Source organism: Pseudophryne corroboree, chromosome 11 (assembly GCF_028390025.1).
Source record: "Pseudophryne corroboree isolate aPseCor3 chromosome 11, aPseCor3.hap2, whole genome shotgun sequence".
Taxonomy (NCBI): Eukaryota; Metazoa; Chordata; class Amphibia; order Anura; family Myobatrachidae; genus Pseudophryne; species Pseudophryne corroboree.
In genome coordinates this window covers 138,885,292-138,902,299 of record NC_086454.1, presented here as the reverse complement: position 1 = coordinate 138,902,299, position 17,008 = coordinate 138,885,292, and the positions used below count along the sequence as shown (strand labels likewise).

The following is a 17,008-nucleotide window of genomic DNA, read 5'->3' as shown; positions in this document are numbered from 1 at the left end:
ATACCAACCCAAAAAAGCTAAGTGCGTCAGGGTGGGCTCCTTGTGGAGCCCAGTGTACCTCGCAGAAAGATTTAACAAAGGTAAGTTCTTACCATAAATCTCGTTTTCTGCTGCGGGGTACACTGGGCTCCACAAGGATTGGACAATGGGGATGTCCTAAAGCAGTTCCTTATGGGAGAGGACACACTGTAGCGGGCACAAGAACCCGGCGTCCAAAGGAAGCATCCTGGGAAGCGGCAGTATCGAAGGCATAGAACCTTATGAACGTGTTCCCTGAGGACCACGTAGCCACCTTGCACAATTGATCAAGGGTCGCACCACGTTGGGCCGCCCAAAAGGTCCGACAGACCGAGTAGAATGGGCCTTAAAGTGATCAGGAGCTGACAGACCAGCCTTCACATAAGCATGTGCAATCACCATTCTAATCCATCTGGCCAGAGTTTGCTTGTGAGCAGGCCAGCCACGTTTGTGAAATCCAAACAAAACAAAGAGAGAATCAGATTTTCGAATAGAAGCAGTTCTCTTCACATAGATACGGAGAGCCCGTACCACATCCAAAGACCGCTCTTTGGGAGACAAATCAGGAGAAACAAAGGCCGGAACCACAATCTCCTGATTAAGGAGAAACGAAGAAACCACCTTAGGTAATTATCCGGGACGAGTCCTAAGAACCGCCCTGTCACGGTGAAAAATCAGATATGGGGAACTACAATACAAGACACCCAGATCCGACACTCTTCTAGCAGAGGCAATAGCCAGCAAGAACACCACCTTAAGGGAAAGCCACATAAGGTCAGCTGAACCAAGAGGTTCAAATGGAGGCTCCTGCAAGGCCTCCAAAACCACCGACAAGTCCCAAGGAGCCACAGGCGGGACATAGGGAGGTTGGATACGCAACACACCCTGAGTGAAAGTATGAACATCAGGTAAAGTCGCAATTTTTCTCTGAAACCACACCGACAAGGCAGAAATATGAACCTTGAGGGCGGCCAGACGCAGGCCTAAATCTAGGCCTTGCTGCAGAAAAGCTAAAAGTTTGGCTGTACTAAACTTGGAAGCGTCATAATTGTTAGATGCGCACCAAACAAAGTAGGAATGCCAGACCCTATGATAAATCCGAGCAGAAGCCGGTTTCTGGGCCCGCAACATAGTTTTAATGACCCCTTCAGAAAACCCTTTAGCCCTCAAGACGGACGCTTCAAGAGCCACGCCGTCAAAGATAGCCGGGCTAGGTCCTGGTAGACACAGGGGCCCTGAACGAGGATGTCTGGGCGTTGTGGAAGTAGAATTGGACGCTCTGACGATCGGCCCTGCAGATCTGAGAACTAGTGTCGTCTGGGCCACGCTGGAGCTATGAGAAGCAGATTTCCTTTTTCTTGCTTTAACTTCCGAATTGCCCTGGGCAGGAGTGACACCGGAGGGAACACATACGGCAGCCGAAACCTCCATGGCACAGTCAGCGCATCCACGAATGCTGCTCGATGATCCCTTGTCCTTGCTCCGAAGACCGGAACCTTGTGATTGTGTCGAGACGCCATCAGATCCACGTCTGGAAGACCCCACTTTTCCACGAGGAGTTGAAACACTTCTGGATGGAGGCCCCACTCGCCGGCATGCACGTCCTGACGACTGAGAAAGTACGCTTCCCAATTCAGAACTCTCGGAATGAATATTGCAGATATGGCCGGAAGATGGCGTTCCGCCCAACGTAGAATCCGTGAGACTTCCTTCATTGCCAAACGGCTTCGAGTGCCGCCTTGATGATTTATGTAAGCCACTGTGGTGGCGTTGTCCGACTGTACTTGAACAGGACGGTTCTGAATTAAATGCTGGGCCAGGTTCAACGCATTGAAGACCGCCCGCTATTCCAGAATGTTGATCGAGAGGAGAGATTCCTCCTCGGTCCACCGACCCTGAAGGGAGTGTTGCTCCAGCACCGCGCCCCAACCTCTTAGACTGGAATCTGTCGTCAACAGGACCCAGTTGGATATCCAGAAGGGACGACCCCTGCACAATTGTTGGTCCCAGAGCCACCAGTGTAGCAACAGACGAACCTCCGGAGTCAAGAAGATCATTTGAGATCTGATCCGGTGAGGCAGGCCGTCCCACTTGGCTAGAATCAGCCTCTGGAGGGGGCGAGAATGGAATTGAGCATACTCCACCATGTCGAATGCTGATACCATTAGGCCGCCCACCTGCATTGCCGAATGTATCGACACTTGCGGACGAGAAAGGAAGCAACGAATCCTGTCCTGAATCTTCGGGACTTTCTCCTGAGACCAGAACAACCTCTGGTTGTGAGTGACCAACAACGCTCCCAGGTGCACCATGCTCTGAGCAGGGACCAGGGAGGATTTCTTCCAGTTGATGAGCCACCCGTGGGCTTGTAGAAACCGGACCGTCCTATCCAGATGACGCAGGAGAAGATCTGGGGAATTTGCCAGGATTAACAAGCCGCCCAGATACGGCAGTATCCTGACCCCTTGACGGCGGAGTACCACCGTCATCACAGCCATAACTTTGGTGAAGACTCGCGGAGCCGTTGTTAAACCAAAAGGTAACGCCCGATACTGGTAATGTAGGTTGCCAATAGCGAACCTCCGGTATTGTTGATGTGACACTGCTATAGGAATATGCAGGTAAGCATCCTGTATGTCCAGGGAGACCATGTAGTCCCCAGGTTCCAAGGCCAGAACTATAGAGCGAAGGGTTTCCATACGGAACTTGGAAACCTTCACAAACCTGTTCAATGCCTTGGAGGTTGAGAATGGGCCGGGAGGACCCATTTGGTTTCGGGACTAGAAACAGCGGAGAATAGTACGCCCGGCCCCTCTGAGCAAGAGGCACCTGTACTACGACTATCACTGTCTAAAAAGGCAGGTAGAATACTTAAGTGTCATGTAAAGGCACAGAGCTGACAACCAGGCGGATTTACATAGGAGGATTTGCCCAAGCAGTCCCAGGAACAGTGAGCTGAGGGATAATGGCGCCGCAGACACTGACAGGGAGTGAGGAAAAGACAGATATGCAGCTCCAGGGCAGGAACACTTGCTAGAAATGGCGCCCTAGGGCTGGGGGAGGGGCTTCAGGTCTAAGCCTTATCCCCTCTGCTGGCAAAACCACCGGGTACTGTGGGCGATATAAGAATTGGTTTAGAGAGAAAACCTGACCTGCGCCCATGCCCTGGTGATCTAGTGGGATCGCCTGTACTGCCACAGTGTCCACCGCCAGCGCGCGCGGCCCGCCTCCCACTGACCGCGCCGGATCGCGATAAAGACCGGGTCCCGCAAGCGGGACCCACTTACCACCTCCCGAAGCGCGGCCACGCGATCCTGGAGAGCCCCAGCCGTGTGTGTCTAACGTGAAGAAAACCGGAGCCTCTGCTGTAGGTACCCGGCAACCAGGGCTCGTGAGTGTACAGCGCCGCTGGGGAGAGCTGGAGCTGCAGCAGTAAATGTCACAAGACATTTACCACCGCTGCTGCCCTTGAAGTCTTCACTTTTTACCTCATAAAAAGCTTTTTTCAGGGCTGCTTGGAGCAGCCCCTCTGTTAAGTGCCTGCTTACTGCAGCACCAACTTACAAAACGGAGCTCCTGTGCTGGGAGGCGGGGTGATATAGGAGGCAGCGCTGTGCATTCTGGGAACAGTCAAGGCTTTGAGCCTGTTGGTGCATCGGATTAAGATCCTACTCTACACCCCCATTGTCCAATCCTTGTGGAGCCCAGTGTACCCCGCAGCAGAAAGTATATTTTGAGTCGCATGCTTTTCAAGATATGTCCAACATCAAAATCGCAGCATTCCTGCATCAGTCATTCAAGTACATATACACTTATGCCTGCAAATAGTATAGGCATGCAGCTGAACAGGGCTAGTAGTAAATGCCTTAACCGGGTTGGTAAGGGAATCCTGGCGTCCGGGATCCCGTAGGTCAGAATACCGACACCAGGATCCCGGCCATCAGAATGTAGGAAGCGGGGAGAGCGCTAGAAAGCTTCTTGCAGGCTTGGTGGCTCGCTGAACTCGCCACAAGTTCTATTCCCAACATATGGTTGTCATGGACACCCACGAGTGTGAATAGCCCTGGCGCAGCTGTTGGCGCACTCTCTGCGGTCGGTATCCCGGCGTCTGTATTCCGACCGCTGGGATATTGGCCCTCATTCCGAGTTGTTCGCTCGCAAGCTGCTTTTAGCAGCACTGCACACGCTAAGCCGCCGCCTACTGGGAGTGAATCTTAGCTTAGCAAAATTGCGAACGAAAGATTCGCAATATTGCGAAAAGACTTCTCTGTGCAGTTTCTGAGTAGCTCCAGACTTACTCTGCCAGTGCTTGTCGTTCCTGGTTTGACGTCACAAACACACCCAGCTTTCGCCCAGACACTCCTCCGTTTCTCCAGCCACTCCCGCGTTTTTCCCAGAAATGGTAGCGTTTTTACAAACACTCCCATAAAACAGCCTGTTTCCGCCCAGAAACACTCACTTCCTGTCAATCACATTACGATCGCCAGAACGAAGAAAAAACCTCATAATGCTGTGAGTAAAATACCTGACTTCATAGCAAATTTACTTGACGCAGTCGCACTGCGGACATTGCGCATGCGCATTAGCGACTAATCGCTCCGTTGCGAAAAAAAAATAACGAGCGATCAACTCGGAATGACCACCATTAACTCACTCCCCATTATCCTATCGCTACACAATATAATAACGTAATTATGTCATGAAAATAGTGCCTTAACCATGTTATTCATAAATAATAAAGAAGCAGTTTCCATATAGAATGGAATCCAACACAAAAACACCTCTACATCAGTTGTACCCACTTGATAGGAATCTTCTGTCTAGCAGAAGCCCAAATGAAATAGACAAATGAATAATCCAAACAGAACTTCCTTCATTACTGTCTCAGCCCTCTATCACCTGGAGAGGTAAAGACACATACACACGGTCGTTTACACGAGTCATATCTGGCAACGCATCCACATCTGATTAAACTACATTGGCGTGGGGGGGCGGGGGGTTGGGTCCTTAGTACATACCCTTAAACTGTACTCAATGCCTGCAGACTCTAGTTCTGACTCTCCAGAAACTTGTCTAAGATACAAAACTAAGCACGCATGCATTTACATACCACCACAGAAACGGAGTCTAAAGGGGTAAAATTTCTAAAGCTTCTAAAAGTGAAAAGAGGTGATGTTGCCCATAGCAACCAATCTGATTATGTCTATTATTTCTCTATTGCATCCTAGAAAATGATAGACAGAATCTGATTGGTTGCTATGGACAACATCACCTCTTTTTAGTAAATTCAACCCTAAAACGAGGCTCCCAGTGATGTACAATCATCAAGTAGTACAATAGTGGTTGCTGCAAAGGATTTTGATTAAGCCCACAAGCAGTAAAGCAATATTACTGAGCCAATGTCAATGACTGTCACCTCTGCCTTACGTGGAAGAGATTTACGGATATGGGGAAAAAACCCAAATCTTGCAGATTCCCTTTTTACATGAAATGTGTACAGCAAAGTAACAGTTACAAAACTCCATCCCGAACAAAAACAAGGGATAACTTTAAATAGAACTAAGGGGGTCATTCCAAGTTGTTCGCTCGCTAGCAGATTTTAGCAGCATTGCACACGCTAGGCCTCCGCCCTCTGGGAGTGTATCTTTGCTTAGCAGAATTGCGAACTAAATATTAGCAGAATTGCGAATAGAAAATTCTTAGCAGTTTCTGAGTAGCTCGAGACTTACTACTACACTGCGATCAGTTCAGCCCGTTTCTTTCCTGGTTTGACGTCACAAACACGCCCTGCGCTCGGCCAGCCACTCCCCCGTTTCTCCAGACACTCCCGCGTTTTATCCTGGCACGCCTGCGTTTTTCCGCAAACTCCCTGAAAACGGTCAGTTTCCGACCAGAAACACCCACTTCCTGTCAATCACACTCCGATCACTTCAACGATGAAAATTCTTTGTTCGGACGCGAGTAAATCTACTAAGTTCTGTGCTAAAATACTTAGCGCATGCGCACTGCGTACCATGCGCATTTTTGCCTTAACCGCTCCGAAAATCGTCAACGAGCGATCAACTCGGAATGACCCCCTAAAAGTTTAGTTTTTGGTAGTACAGGTTGAGTATCCCTTATCCAAAACGCTTGGATGGTGATGGGACCCAAGTCTAAGCACAGAATACATTTATGTTACATATACACCTTATACACACACACAGCCTGAAGGTCATTTTAGCCTATATTTTTAATAACCTTGTGCATTAAACAAAGTGTGTGTACATTCACACAATTAATTTATGTTTCATATACACCTTATACACACAGCCTGAAGGCCATTTAATACAATATTTTTAATAACTTTGTGTATTAAACAATGTTTGTGTACATTGAGCCATCAGAAAACAAATGTTTCACTATCTCACTCAAAAAATTCTGTATTTCGGAATAATCCGTATTTTGGAATATTTGGATATGGGATACTCAACCTGTACAACAAAAGTAAACTGAGAAACAGTTATGCTACATTCACTGAACTCAGTCCCATGCTGCACTTTGTTCATCTTCCCACGTGGCCAGTGTGTTATCGCAGGCCAGATACTCCGCTTGCTTCAAATCAGGCCCTGATATAAACATTTGTGGAGAATACTGAGACCCTCATGCTCTATGGCGAATCCAGCTAAGGGAAAATTAGCAGGTAGGCGAACCCTTGGTGTACACACCATCCAAAAAGAATTTTAGTCCTTGGTGGAGATATTCTTTAAAGCAGGAATTACTTCAGTCATTATTATGTTATGCAAATGTCCAGATCTGCAAAAATATTTACAGACCCAGTTATTCACCAATGAGGTAGAACAGCTAGATCCCATGTTGCCCTATAAGCGTTGTTAGTAAATAAACCCCCACGTAGTCTTCATTCATTAAGCGTCAGGTTTATGCCTGAAATGTAAAAGGGAAAAGCTTTTACTAGCAGTGTTTTCCTAGTAAAATTATTGCACTTTCAATTTCAGATATAAACATGATCGTTCGCATCGGGTTTTTGAACCCAACACTTCAATTAACACCTATACGTTGTCTGAACATTGAAATCAGCTAGTGATCACTCTACACCATAAATAGAAACATGTGACCATATATATCATAAATCACATGGTGTTCCTCAGAACGCCTATGTTTTTGCACTGATAATAGACAGGAGTCCTAAGACTCACAGGGGGCACTATTAGTGGCAACGTATGCCACTTATTATGGGTGATGCACTTACAGCAAATTTTTCCTCACGCCGCAGATGTACACAGTATAATCTGCAATATACTGTAGGTGGTCACAAGCTGCTAGGGACACTGCCAGAACACTGCCACCTTGTGGACATTCACGCAAATTGAATACCCTCCAAAAATATTGATCACATGAAAACATTTACTATTGGTACAACTTATGACATTCCAAACAAAAGAGAAGACTAACGTAATCAGATTAATGTATACTGAACTAAGTAGCACACAGTAATTGACATTCCCAAAAATACAACCCTCAACAGGAAATAAAATGGATAAATCGTGAAATCTAACCCCCAGACTCGCCTTTGCCGGTGTGGTATATGAATCAAGAAGGTTCTCCTCTTCAGTCTCTACTTCTATACTGAAGACAGCATTAAGGATCCATGCATAGGTGGGGCAGAAACATTTTAACGTTCACAGTGAATGTAAGAAGGTACAATGCCAAAAGGATACAGTTCTTGAATGCTGTTAAAGTCTCTATTGCCACAATGTTTTTCTTTCTTCACATTCTGGCGTCTGATTTTCTTATTGAGAATCTGAGGGAAGACAGAAAAAAAGTATTAGATACAGTACAATATTATACGATTGTAAGTAACATCTACTGTATATCAGTGGAGAGCAAAATAAACTTTCCAGAGTGTCAAGTGCAGCAGTGAAGAGTCATTTGCATTCCCTTGTGATAATAGTGTGTACTGGCTCGCACATTCTGACATCAATGTGGCTGCCCAGCAAGCCAGCTATTCATGCTGGCTACTGTGTGTTTGATGCTACCATGACAGGGCCTTCTGAGATAGGAGTCACTAGAGAAGGAGTAATAAAGTATGCTGCTCCTGATGAAACCCTTTATGAGGCCTTGGTTTGGAAGAACAAATGATCTAGATCCCATATCAGTGAAACATGTATTAGAAAAAGAATTAAATATTCCCCAAATAATTACTAACATGCCAAACGCACAATTTTTAGCAAAGGTTATTATTTTAATGCAGGGCAGCAAATCGTGACAGGACTAGCCTTAAGGTAGCCTCACATGGCCAGACATTTGCCTAAAGTCAGTTTGACAGGAAAAAAGAATAAGAAAAATAAAATTTTAAACCTACAGGTAAATCTATTTCTCCTAGTCCGTATAGGATGCTGGGGACTCCGTAAGGACCATGGGGTATAGACGGGCTCCGCAGGAGATAGGGCACCTAAAAAGAACTTTTACTATGGGTGTGCACTGGCTCCTCCCTCTATGCCCATGCCCCTCCTCCAGACCTCAGTTAGAGAACTGTGCCTAGAGGAGATGGACAATACAAGGCAGGATTTAGCAATCCAAGGGCAAGATTCATACCAGCCCACAAAAAATCATACCACGTAACCTGGAACATAGATAACCAGTTAACAGTATGAACAAAACAACAGTAACGGTCCAAGACCTATTCCAACTGTAACATAACCCTTATGTAAGCAACAACTATATACAAGTCTTGCAGAGTTTCCGCACTGGGACGGGCGCCCAGCATCCTCTACGGACTAGGAGAAATAGATTTACCGTTAGGTTTAAAATCTTATTTTCTCTTACGTCCTAGAGGATGCTGGGGACTCCGTAAGGACCATGGGGTTTATACCAAAGCATCCAATCGGGCGGGAGAGTGCGTATGACTCTGCAGCACCGACTGAGCAAACGCTAGGTCCTCATCAGCCAGGGTATCAAACTTGTAGAATTTAGCAAAAGTGTTTGACCCCGACCGAGACGCCTCGGGCAGCCGCCCAAGAAGGGCCCACCTTCCTAGTGGAATGGGCTTTAACCGAATTTGGTATCGGCAATCCAGCCGTAGAATGAGCCTGCTGAATCGTATTACAGATCCAGCGAGCAATAGTCTGCTTCGAAGCAGGTGCGCCAATCTTATTAGCAGCATACAGGACAAACAGAGCCTCTGTTTTCCTAATTTTAGCCGTTCTGGCTACATAAACTTTTAAGGCCCTGACTACATCCAGGGATCTGGAATCCTCCAGGTCACTTGTAGCCACAGGCACCACAATAGGTTGATTCATATGGAATGAAGAAACCACTTTAGGCAAAAATTGCGGATGTGTCCTCAATTCAGCTCGATCCACATGAAAAATCAAATAGGGGCTCTTGTGTAACAAAGCCGCCAATTCAGACACTCGCCTTGCTGATGCCAAGGCCAACAGCATGACCACCTTCCAGGTAAGGAATTTCAACTCAACCTTGTTAAGCGGTTCAAACCAGTGTAATTTTAGGAACTGCAACACCACGTTCAGGTCCCATGGAGCCACTGGAGGCACAAAAGGGGGCTGGATATGCAGCACTCCCTTTACAAACGTCTGGACTTCTGGAAGAGAAGCATATTCCTTCTGAAAGAAAATCGAGAGGGCCGAAATCTGTACCTTAACAGAGCCTAATTTCAGGCCCATATCCACTCCTGTCTGTAGGAAGTGGAGAAAACGACCCAGATGAAAATCTTCCGTAGGTGCACTCTTGGTCTCACACCAAGACACATACTTTCGCCAGATACGGTGATAATGCTTAACCGTCACCTCCTTCCTAGTCTTTATTAAAGTAGGGATGACCTCTTCCGGAATCCCCTTTTTCGCTAGGATTCGGCGTTCAACCGCCATGCCGTCAAACGTGATCGCGGTAAGTCTTGAAATACACAGGGCCCCTGTTGCAACAGGTCTTCCCTCAGAGGAAGAGGCCAGGGATCTCCTGTGAGCATCTCTTGTAGATCTGAGTACCAGGCCCTTCGAGGCCAATCTGGGACAATGAGTATTGTCTGTACTTTTCTTTGCCTTATGATCCTCAACACTTTTGTGATGAGAGGAAGAGGAGGAAACACATAGACCGTTTTGAACAGCCACGGTGTTATCAGAGCATCTACTGCCACTGCCTGAGGGTCCCGAGACCTGGCACAATACCTCCGAAGCTTTTTGTTGAGGCGTGACGCCATCATGTCTATTTGAGGAGTTCCCCAAAGACGTGTTATGTCTGCAAAGACTTCTTGATGAAGTCCCCACTCTCCTGGATGGAGATCGTGTCTGCTGAGGAAGTCTGCTTCCCAGTTGTTCACTCCCGGAATGAAGACAGCCGACAGAGCGCTTACATGATTTTCCGCCCAGCGAAGAATCCTCGTGGCTTCCGCCATCGCGACTCTGCTTCTTGTCCCGCCTTGGCGGTTCACATGAGCCACTGCTGTGACATTGTCTGATTGAATCAGAACTGGTAGGTTTCGAAGAAGACTCTCCGCTTGTCGAAGACCGTTGTAAATGGCCCCGAGTTCCAACACATTGATGTGTAGACAGGACTCCTGGTCTGACCAAAGACCCTGAAAATTTTTTCCCTGTGTGACCGCTCCCCATCCTCGGAGGCTCGCGTCCGTGGTAACCAGGATCCAATCCTAAATTCCGAACCTGCGACCCTCCAGCAGGTGAGCACTTTGCAACCACCACAGGAGAGACACTCTGGCCCCTGGGGACAGAGTTATTTTCCGATGTAAGTGCAGATGGGACCCGGACCACTTGTCCAGAAGGTCCCATTGAAAAGTCCTTGCATGTAACCTTCCGAAGGGAATGGCCTCGTAGGCCGCCACCATTTTTCCCAGAACTCGAGTGCATTGGTGAACTGACACCCTTTTCGGTTTTAGCAGGTCTCTGACCATGTTCTGGATGTCCTGGGCTCTCTCTATTGGGAGGAAGAACTTCATTTGTTCCGTATCCAGTATCATACCTAGGAACGTTAGTCGAGTTGTCGGAATCAGCTGTGACTTCGGTAGATTTAGAATCCAACCGTGTTGCTGGAGCACTCTCAGAGAGAGCGCCACACTGCTCAGCAATTTGTCCCTTGATCTCGCTTTTAATCAGGAGATCGTCCAAGTATGGGATAATTGTGACTCCATGCTTGCGCAGGACCACCATCATTTCCGCCATTATCTTGGTGAAAATCCTCGGGCCCGTGGAAAGTCCAAACGGCAACGTCTGAAATTGGTAATGACAATCCTGTACAGCGAATCTCAGGTATTCCTGATGGGGGGCATATATGGGGACATGAAGGTACGCATCCTTTATGTCCAGAGATACCATAAACTGCCCCTCCTCCATGTTGGCTATTATCGCTCTGAGTGATTCCATTTTGAATTTGAATCTTTTTATGTACAGGTTTAGGGATTTCAGATTCAAAATAGGTCTGACCGAACCATCCGGTTTCGGGACCACAAATAGGGTTGAGTAGTAACCTCTTCCCTGCTGGTGCAGGGGAACCTTGATTATCATCACTTGCTGTATACACAGCGTTTGAATTGCAGCTAACACTATATCCCTTACCGATGTGGAAGCTGGTAGGGGCGATTTGAAAAATCGTCGCGGGGGCACCTCCTCGAATTCCAATTTGTAACCCTGGGAAACTAATTTCCAACACCCAGGGATTCAGGTCTGAACTGACCCAGGCCTGACTGAAAAGTCGAAGACGTGCCCCCACCGGTGCGGACTCCCTCAGGGGAGCCCCAGCGTCATGCTGTGGGTTTTGGAGCAGCCAGGGAGGACTTTTGTTCCTGGGCACCTGCCGAAGCAGGTGCTCTTTTGGCTCTGCCCTTACCTCTGGCGAGGAAAGAGAATCCCCGACCTCTTCTGGACTTGTGCGACCGAAAGGACTGCATCTGATAGGGTGTTACTTTCTTTTGCTGTTGGGGAACATATGGTAAAAAATTTGATTTACCTGCTGTAGCTGTGGAAACCAGGTCCGTCAGCCCATCCCCAAACAATACATCACCCTTATATAGGGTAGTACTTCCATATGTTTTTTGGAATCCGCATCACCCGTCCATTGGCGAGTCCATAAGGATCTTCTCGCTGAGATAGACATGGCATTGGCCCTAGAAGCTAGCAATCCAATGTCCCTTTGAGCATCCCTCATAAATAAGACTGCGTCTTTTATATGGGCTAGAGTTAAGAATATAGTATACTTATCCATATTATCAAATTGGTCTGTCAGCTCATCTGTCCAAGCTGCAATTGCGCTACACACCCATGCCGACGCAATTGTCGGTCTTAGCACAGCACCCGTATGAGAATAAATACACTTTAAGGTAGTTTCTTGCCTGCGATCTGCAGGGTCCTTAAGGGCCGCTGTGTCAGGTGACGGTAGCGCCACTTTCTTGGACAAGCGCGTCAGGGCCTTGTCCACAGTGGGGGAAGATTCCCAAAACTCCCTGTCCTGCTTAGGGAAGGGGTATGCCATATAAATTATTTTGGGTATCTGCGGTCTCTTTTCCAGAGTCTCCCAAGCTTTTCCAAAGAAATCATTTAATTCATGGGATGCGGGAAAATTAATAATATGTTTCTTTCCCTTAAACGTGTACCCTTGTGTCGGGGACCGAGGGTTCATCCTCAATATGCAACACATCCCTTATTGCCACAATCATACACTGAATGGTTTTAGTCACCCTAGGGTGTAATTTTACTTCGTCGTAGTCGACACTGGAGTCAGAATCCGTGTCGGTAGTAGTGTCTTGTGTTAAGGGACGCTTTTGAGACCCCGACGGGCCCTGTGAGTCGGTCCAATCCGAGGATTGACCCCCTGATGTCCCCCCTAAGTCAGCCTTATCAAGCCTTTTATGTAAAGATGCCACACTTGCATTCAACATATGCCACATGTCCATCCAATCCGGAGTCGGCACAACCGACGGGGACACCACTCATTTGCTCAACCTCCTCCTTGGAGAAGCATTCCGCCTCAGACATGTCGACACACACGTACCGACACCCCACACACACAGGGATTAACCTACAAGGGGACAAAACCCCAACCAGGCCCTTAGGAGAGACAGAGATAGAGTATGCCAGCACACACCAGCGCTTAAAAACACTGGAAAAAATAGGACCAGATAGCGCTTTTTTATATATAATATACCAATTCCCACTCACTGCGTCGCTAATGTGCCCCCCTCCTCTTTTTTCCAGCCTGTAAAGTTCAGCAGGGGAGAGACCAGGGAGCCAGCGTTCATGCATGCAGCTTCTGTGGAGAAAATGGCGCTGGTTAGTGCTGAGGATCAAGCCCCGCCCACCCGACGGCGGGCTTCGGTCCCAGTGACTTTTCTATTAAAATGGCGGGGGATCTTAGATTTACTGCCTCCGCAGCCTAATCTATCTGAATTTGCCCAAAAGTGAGGAATATTGCTGCCCAGGGCGCCCGGCGCCAGATGCCAGATTTCACATCGACCCGTGTCCAATGGCAATAGCAGGCCCCAATGTAATATGGCTGCCAGGTGAGGAATGTCAAGATCTGCCCAAGCTGGCCACTTAGGGTGTGTACACACGGTGAGATCCTTGCTATGCCCGATTTTCACTTGCGATTTCCCTTGAACTCCCCGGAGCCCAGATAGCACAGATTTTGACTAACTTTTCTTGAGATATGGACTATGTGTGCTTACGATTTTGGCTTATGCGAGATGTCATTGACATGCGAGATGAACTAGATAGTACACCGATCTAGCAAGGATTGACTTGCCTGCACAGTCTATCTTTTCTTGCGATGCCGACCTGGCAGAACCGCGGATCAGGATCGAATCGGGACCGCAAGGTGACTTTCACCTTGCGATCTGCACTAAACTTTTCTTGCGATTTTGACTATATAATCAAAATCGGAAGAAAATATCTCACCGTGTGCACACACCTTTACACGGATGTCCAAAATGGAATCATGTCAAGTCACTTTGTGCTCCAACAGACTTAACTTATGTGACAGGAGTGCATCTTATGCATCATGCCTAAAAAGTATAGCAAGGATGCAACAACAATTTGTGCGGAATTCAATGGAACACAAGTAACAACATCACTAAAGAAATAAAATGGAATAAATCCCACAACATACATTTCATTATCTGCATGTTTGAACAGAAAACTGGGGCCAAATTCAGACCTGATCGCTGCCCATACAAGGGGACGTCCAGCACAGGGGTAGTCCGCCCCGCATGTCATGCTTGCCCCCCCTCCCGCAGAAGTACAAAAGTATCGCACAGCGGCGATGCTTTTGCACTTCAGGAGTAGCTTTTGCGTGCTGGCCGGGAGCTACTCGTCGTGTGACGTTAGGCAGCCGCTGTGGCCCGCCCCCCGCACAGTCCGGCCACGCCTGCGTTGACCGGACCGCGCCCACACGTTACCGTGCCGCCCCCTCCCGCCTCTGCCCGTTAATCAGGCAGAGGCGATCGCTAGGCAACGACAGCTGTCGGCTGTCAGCCATGCACTGGCGCACATGCGCACTTCTGACCTGATCGCTGCGATGAACGGGAGCGTGCAATCAGGTCAGAATGACCCCCATGGTTTTTAGTTTGCACGCAAAGGTTTGAAATTCCGCAATCCTAAAAAGAGTATACAGGATGGCTTATTTATTAACCTAGAACAAATAGCACAAATGAGCTGTAACCAACAAAAATCAAATATTAATCTTAAAGCTGCAAATACCAATATTGTTTTGTTTAGTAATCCAGTATTTCCTCACATGATACACTATGTTGAGGGATGCAATGCATGAATACAGGAAAGTCGACTAGCGCAGCCTATACACATCTATATCTATCTACACAGCAGGCTGGTGGTGCGGCACTCCAAGGATTTTGACACTGACAGTAGGTAGATAACAACGTTTCAATGCAGTTTATTCAAAGTGGCATTTTCATCCTGATGAAAATGGCACTTTGAATAAACGGCATTGAAACGTTATCTACCTACTGTCAGTGTCAAAATCCTTGGAGTGCCGCACCACCAGCCTCCTAATTGTTCATTTTCCCGTGAGGGCACCCAGGTTACGACTGCAATATGTGGCTGTGCCAGATCACCACCTCTGTCTGTCTATAATATATATATATATATATATATATATATATATATATATATATATATATATATATAAATCCACAAAAGCAGCCGCTTCTCACTTATCATTTAGAAAACGCTGGTGCACGGTTGGTGTAATCATATAGAAAAAATACAAGAATAACCACACAGGTGATTGTACCCAGAAATACCAGCACACAGCTTAGATGCAAAAGAAGAAGTTTTACTTGTCCAGAAAAATCATTTAAAAAGGCAACAAGCATATAGCACACATGATGGTAGCAGCATGAATAAATCAATGAGTACTTATCATTCCGACAGCTGTTTCGACTATCTTCATCATGGGAATAGATAAAGTGACATGGTGCTGTACACTGCCATCCGCAGTGTCTGGTTCCAAAGTGACGTGTGCCTGAAAAGCTTAGCCCATGAGTGCATTAAATAGTGTGTGAAATACTTACCTGTAAGCTGTCTCACCTGTTCCCCGTCACACGTGGACATCAGCTGCGTTACATCCAAGCAGCACGGCATGCCGTGAACCGGAAGTGACGTGCAGGGGAAGGTATTAACCGCTGCACATCGTCAGTGACCAAACGATGGAGCTGGGACCTGTCCATCCTGCACGGAGACATAAGTCTCCGTAACTGTGTCCTGGTGTGAAGAATCACCCTCGGGCCGCGCGTCACTTCTAACGCGTTACCCGTGGCAACCAACAGGTCGTGCTTAAAACAGTCCGGGTAAACGAACACACCCGGAACTGAAGAAGCATCAGACCTGTTTCCGGGGACAAGGGGAGAGGCGCACAGGCAAAGAAAAACAAATACAGTGTAAGATAACATTGAACTAATAAAAATAAATAAAAATGAAAATAAATTAGATGCACACTTACATCCTGATGATGAATCTACTGATAATAAAGCATGTCTATGGCCAGTCATAAATGATTTAACAATGAATTGAACTGAATTTAAATCTGTCACTGACTACATTCTTAGTTATTATACATAAATCATGCCTTATAACAAAGCCCCAATTTATAGGCCTTTCAGTAAGTAGGTATATAAATCAACTGAAGTGTGCATATAAGCATAAACAGTTAATCTAATTAATAAACAAATAAACAAAAAGTACATAGATAAGACAATGGATCCGGATGCAGAGTCATCAGGCTCACATGTGTTCACGTACATAAAAAATGTGAAGTGAAAAAAATGTAAATATAAAAAAAGAAAAGAAAAAAAAAAAATATATTTATTTATAAAAAAGGTACCAACGAGAATTCCTCATTAAGTCCCAATGGTGAAAGGGAAAATAATCGTCGGATCCAGCGGCATTCCTGTTGTAATAGCAGCTTATGCCGGTCACCACCCCTCTTCAATGGTGGTATGTGGTCAATGGGCATGAATAAAAGATCTTTAATGTGGTGACCTTGATGAACGAAGTGTTTAGCAACTGGCGGAGTGGAATTTTCAATTTTGATGAACGCTTTCTTAATTGATGACCGGTGCAAGGCCATCCGTTCTTTGAGCATTCTAATAGTCTTTCCGACATATAGTTTCTTGCAGGGGCATTGGATCACGTAAACGACATATTTGGTCTCACATGTCATTCGATGTTTCAGTCGAAAAGTGTCTCCCCTAGTTGGATGGACGAACGTGCTACCTGTGTGCATATGCTTGCAATTAACACAGGAGCCACATTTGTGTGCTCCTGGTTTCAATTTTAGCCAACCATTGCCTTGTTGCGACATTGGTGCTATATCAGAATAGGTGATCTGATCCTTGAGATTTGGACTACGTTTGTAGCTAAATAATGGTAAGCTGTCACAGAATTTTCCCATAGTCGAATCTGCCTGTAAAATATGCCAATGCTTGGAGATCGCACGTCTCATGGCACCAGAG

General features: G+C 46.7%; 1 protein-coding gene across 1 annotated transcript in view; it reads right to left on the bottom strand.

Moving 5' to 3' along the window:
* The window catches only part of POLA2 (DNA polymerase alpha 2, accessory subunit), a 254,105-nt gene that overhangs the window by 157,500 nt on the left and 79,597 nt on the right, over positions 1-17,008 (bottom strand). Inside the window, exons 4-5 of the mRNA XM_063944856.1 lie at positions 7,734-7,816; positions 7,584-7,641 (exon numbers count right to left, since the gene is read on the bottom strand). Of these exons, the coding sequence (XP_063800926.1) occupies positions 7,584-7,641; positions 7,734-7,816 (141 nt within the window). The remainder of the gene's footprint in view (positions 1-7,583; positions 7,642-7,733; positions 7,817-17,008) is intronic.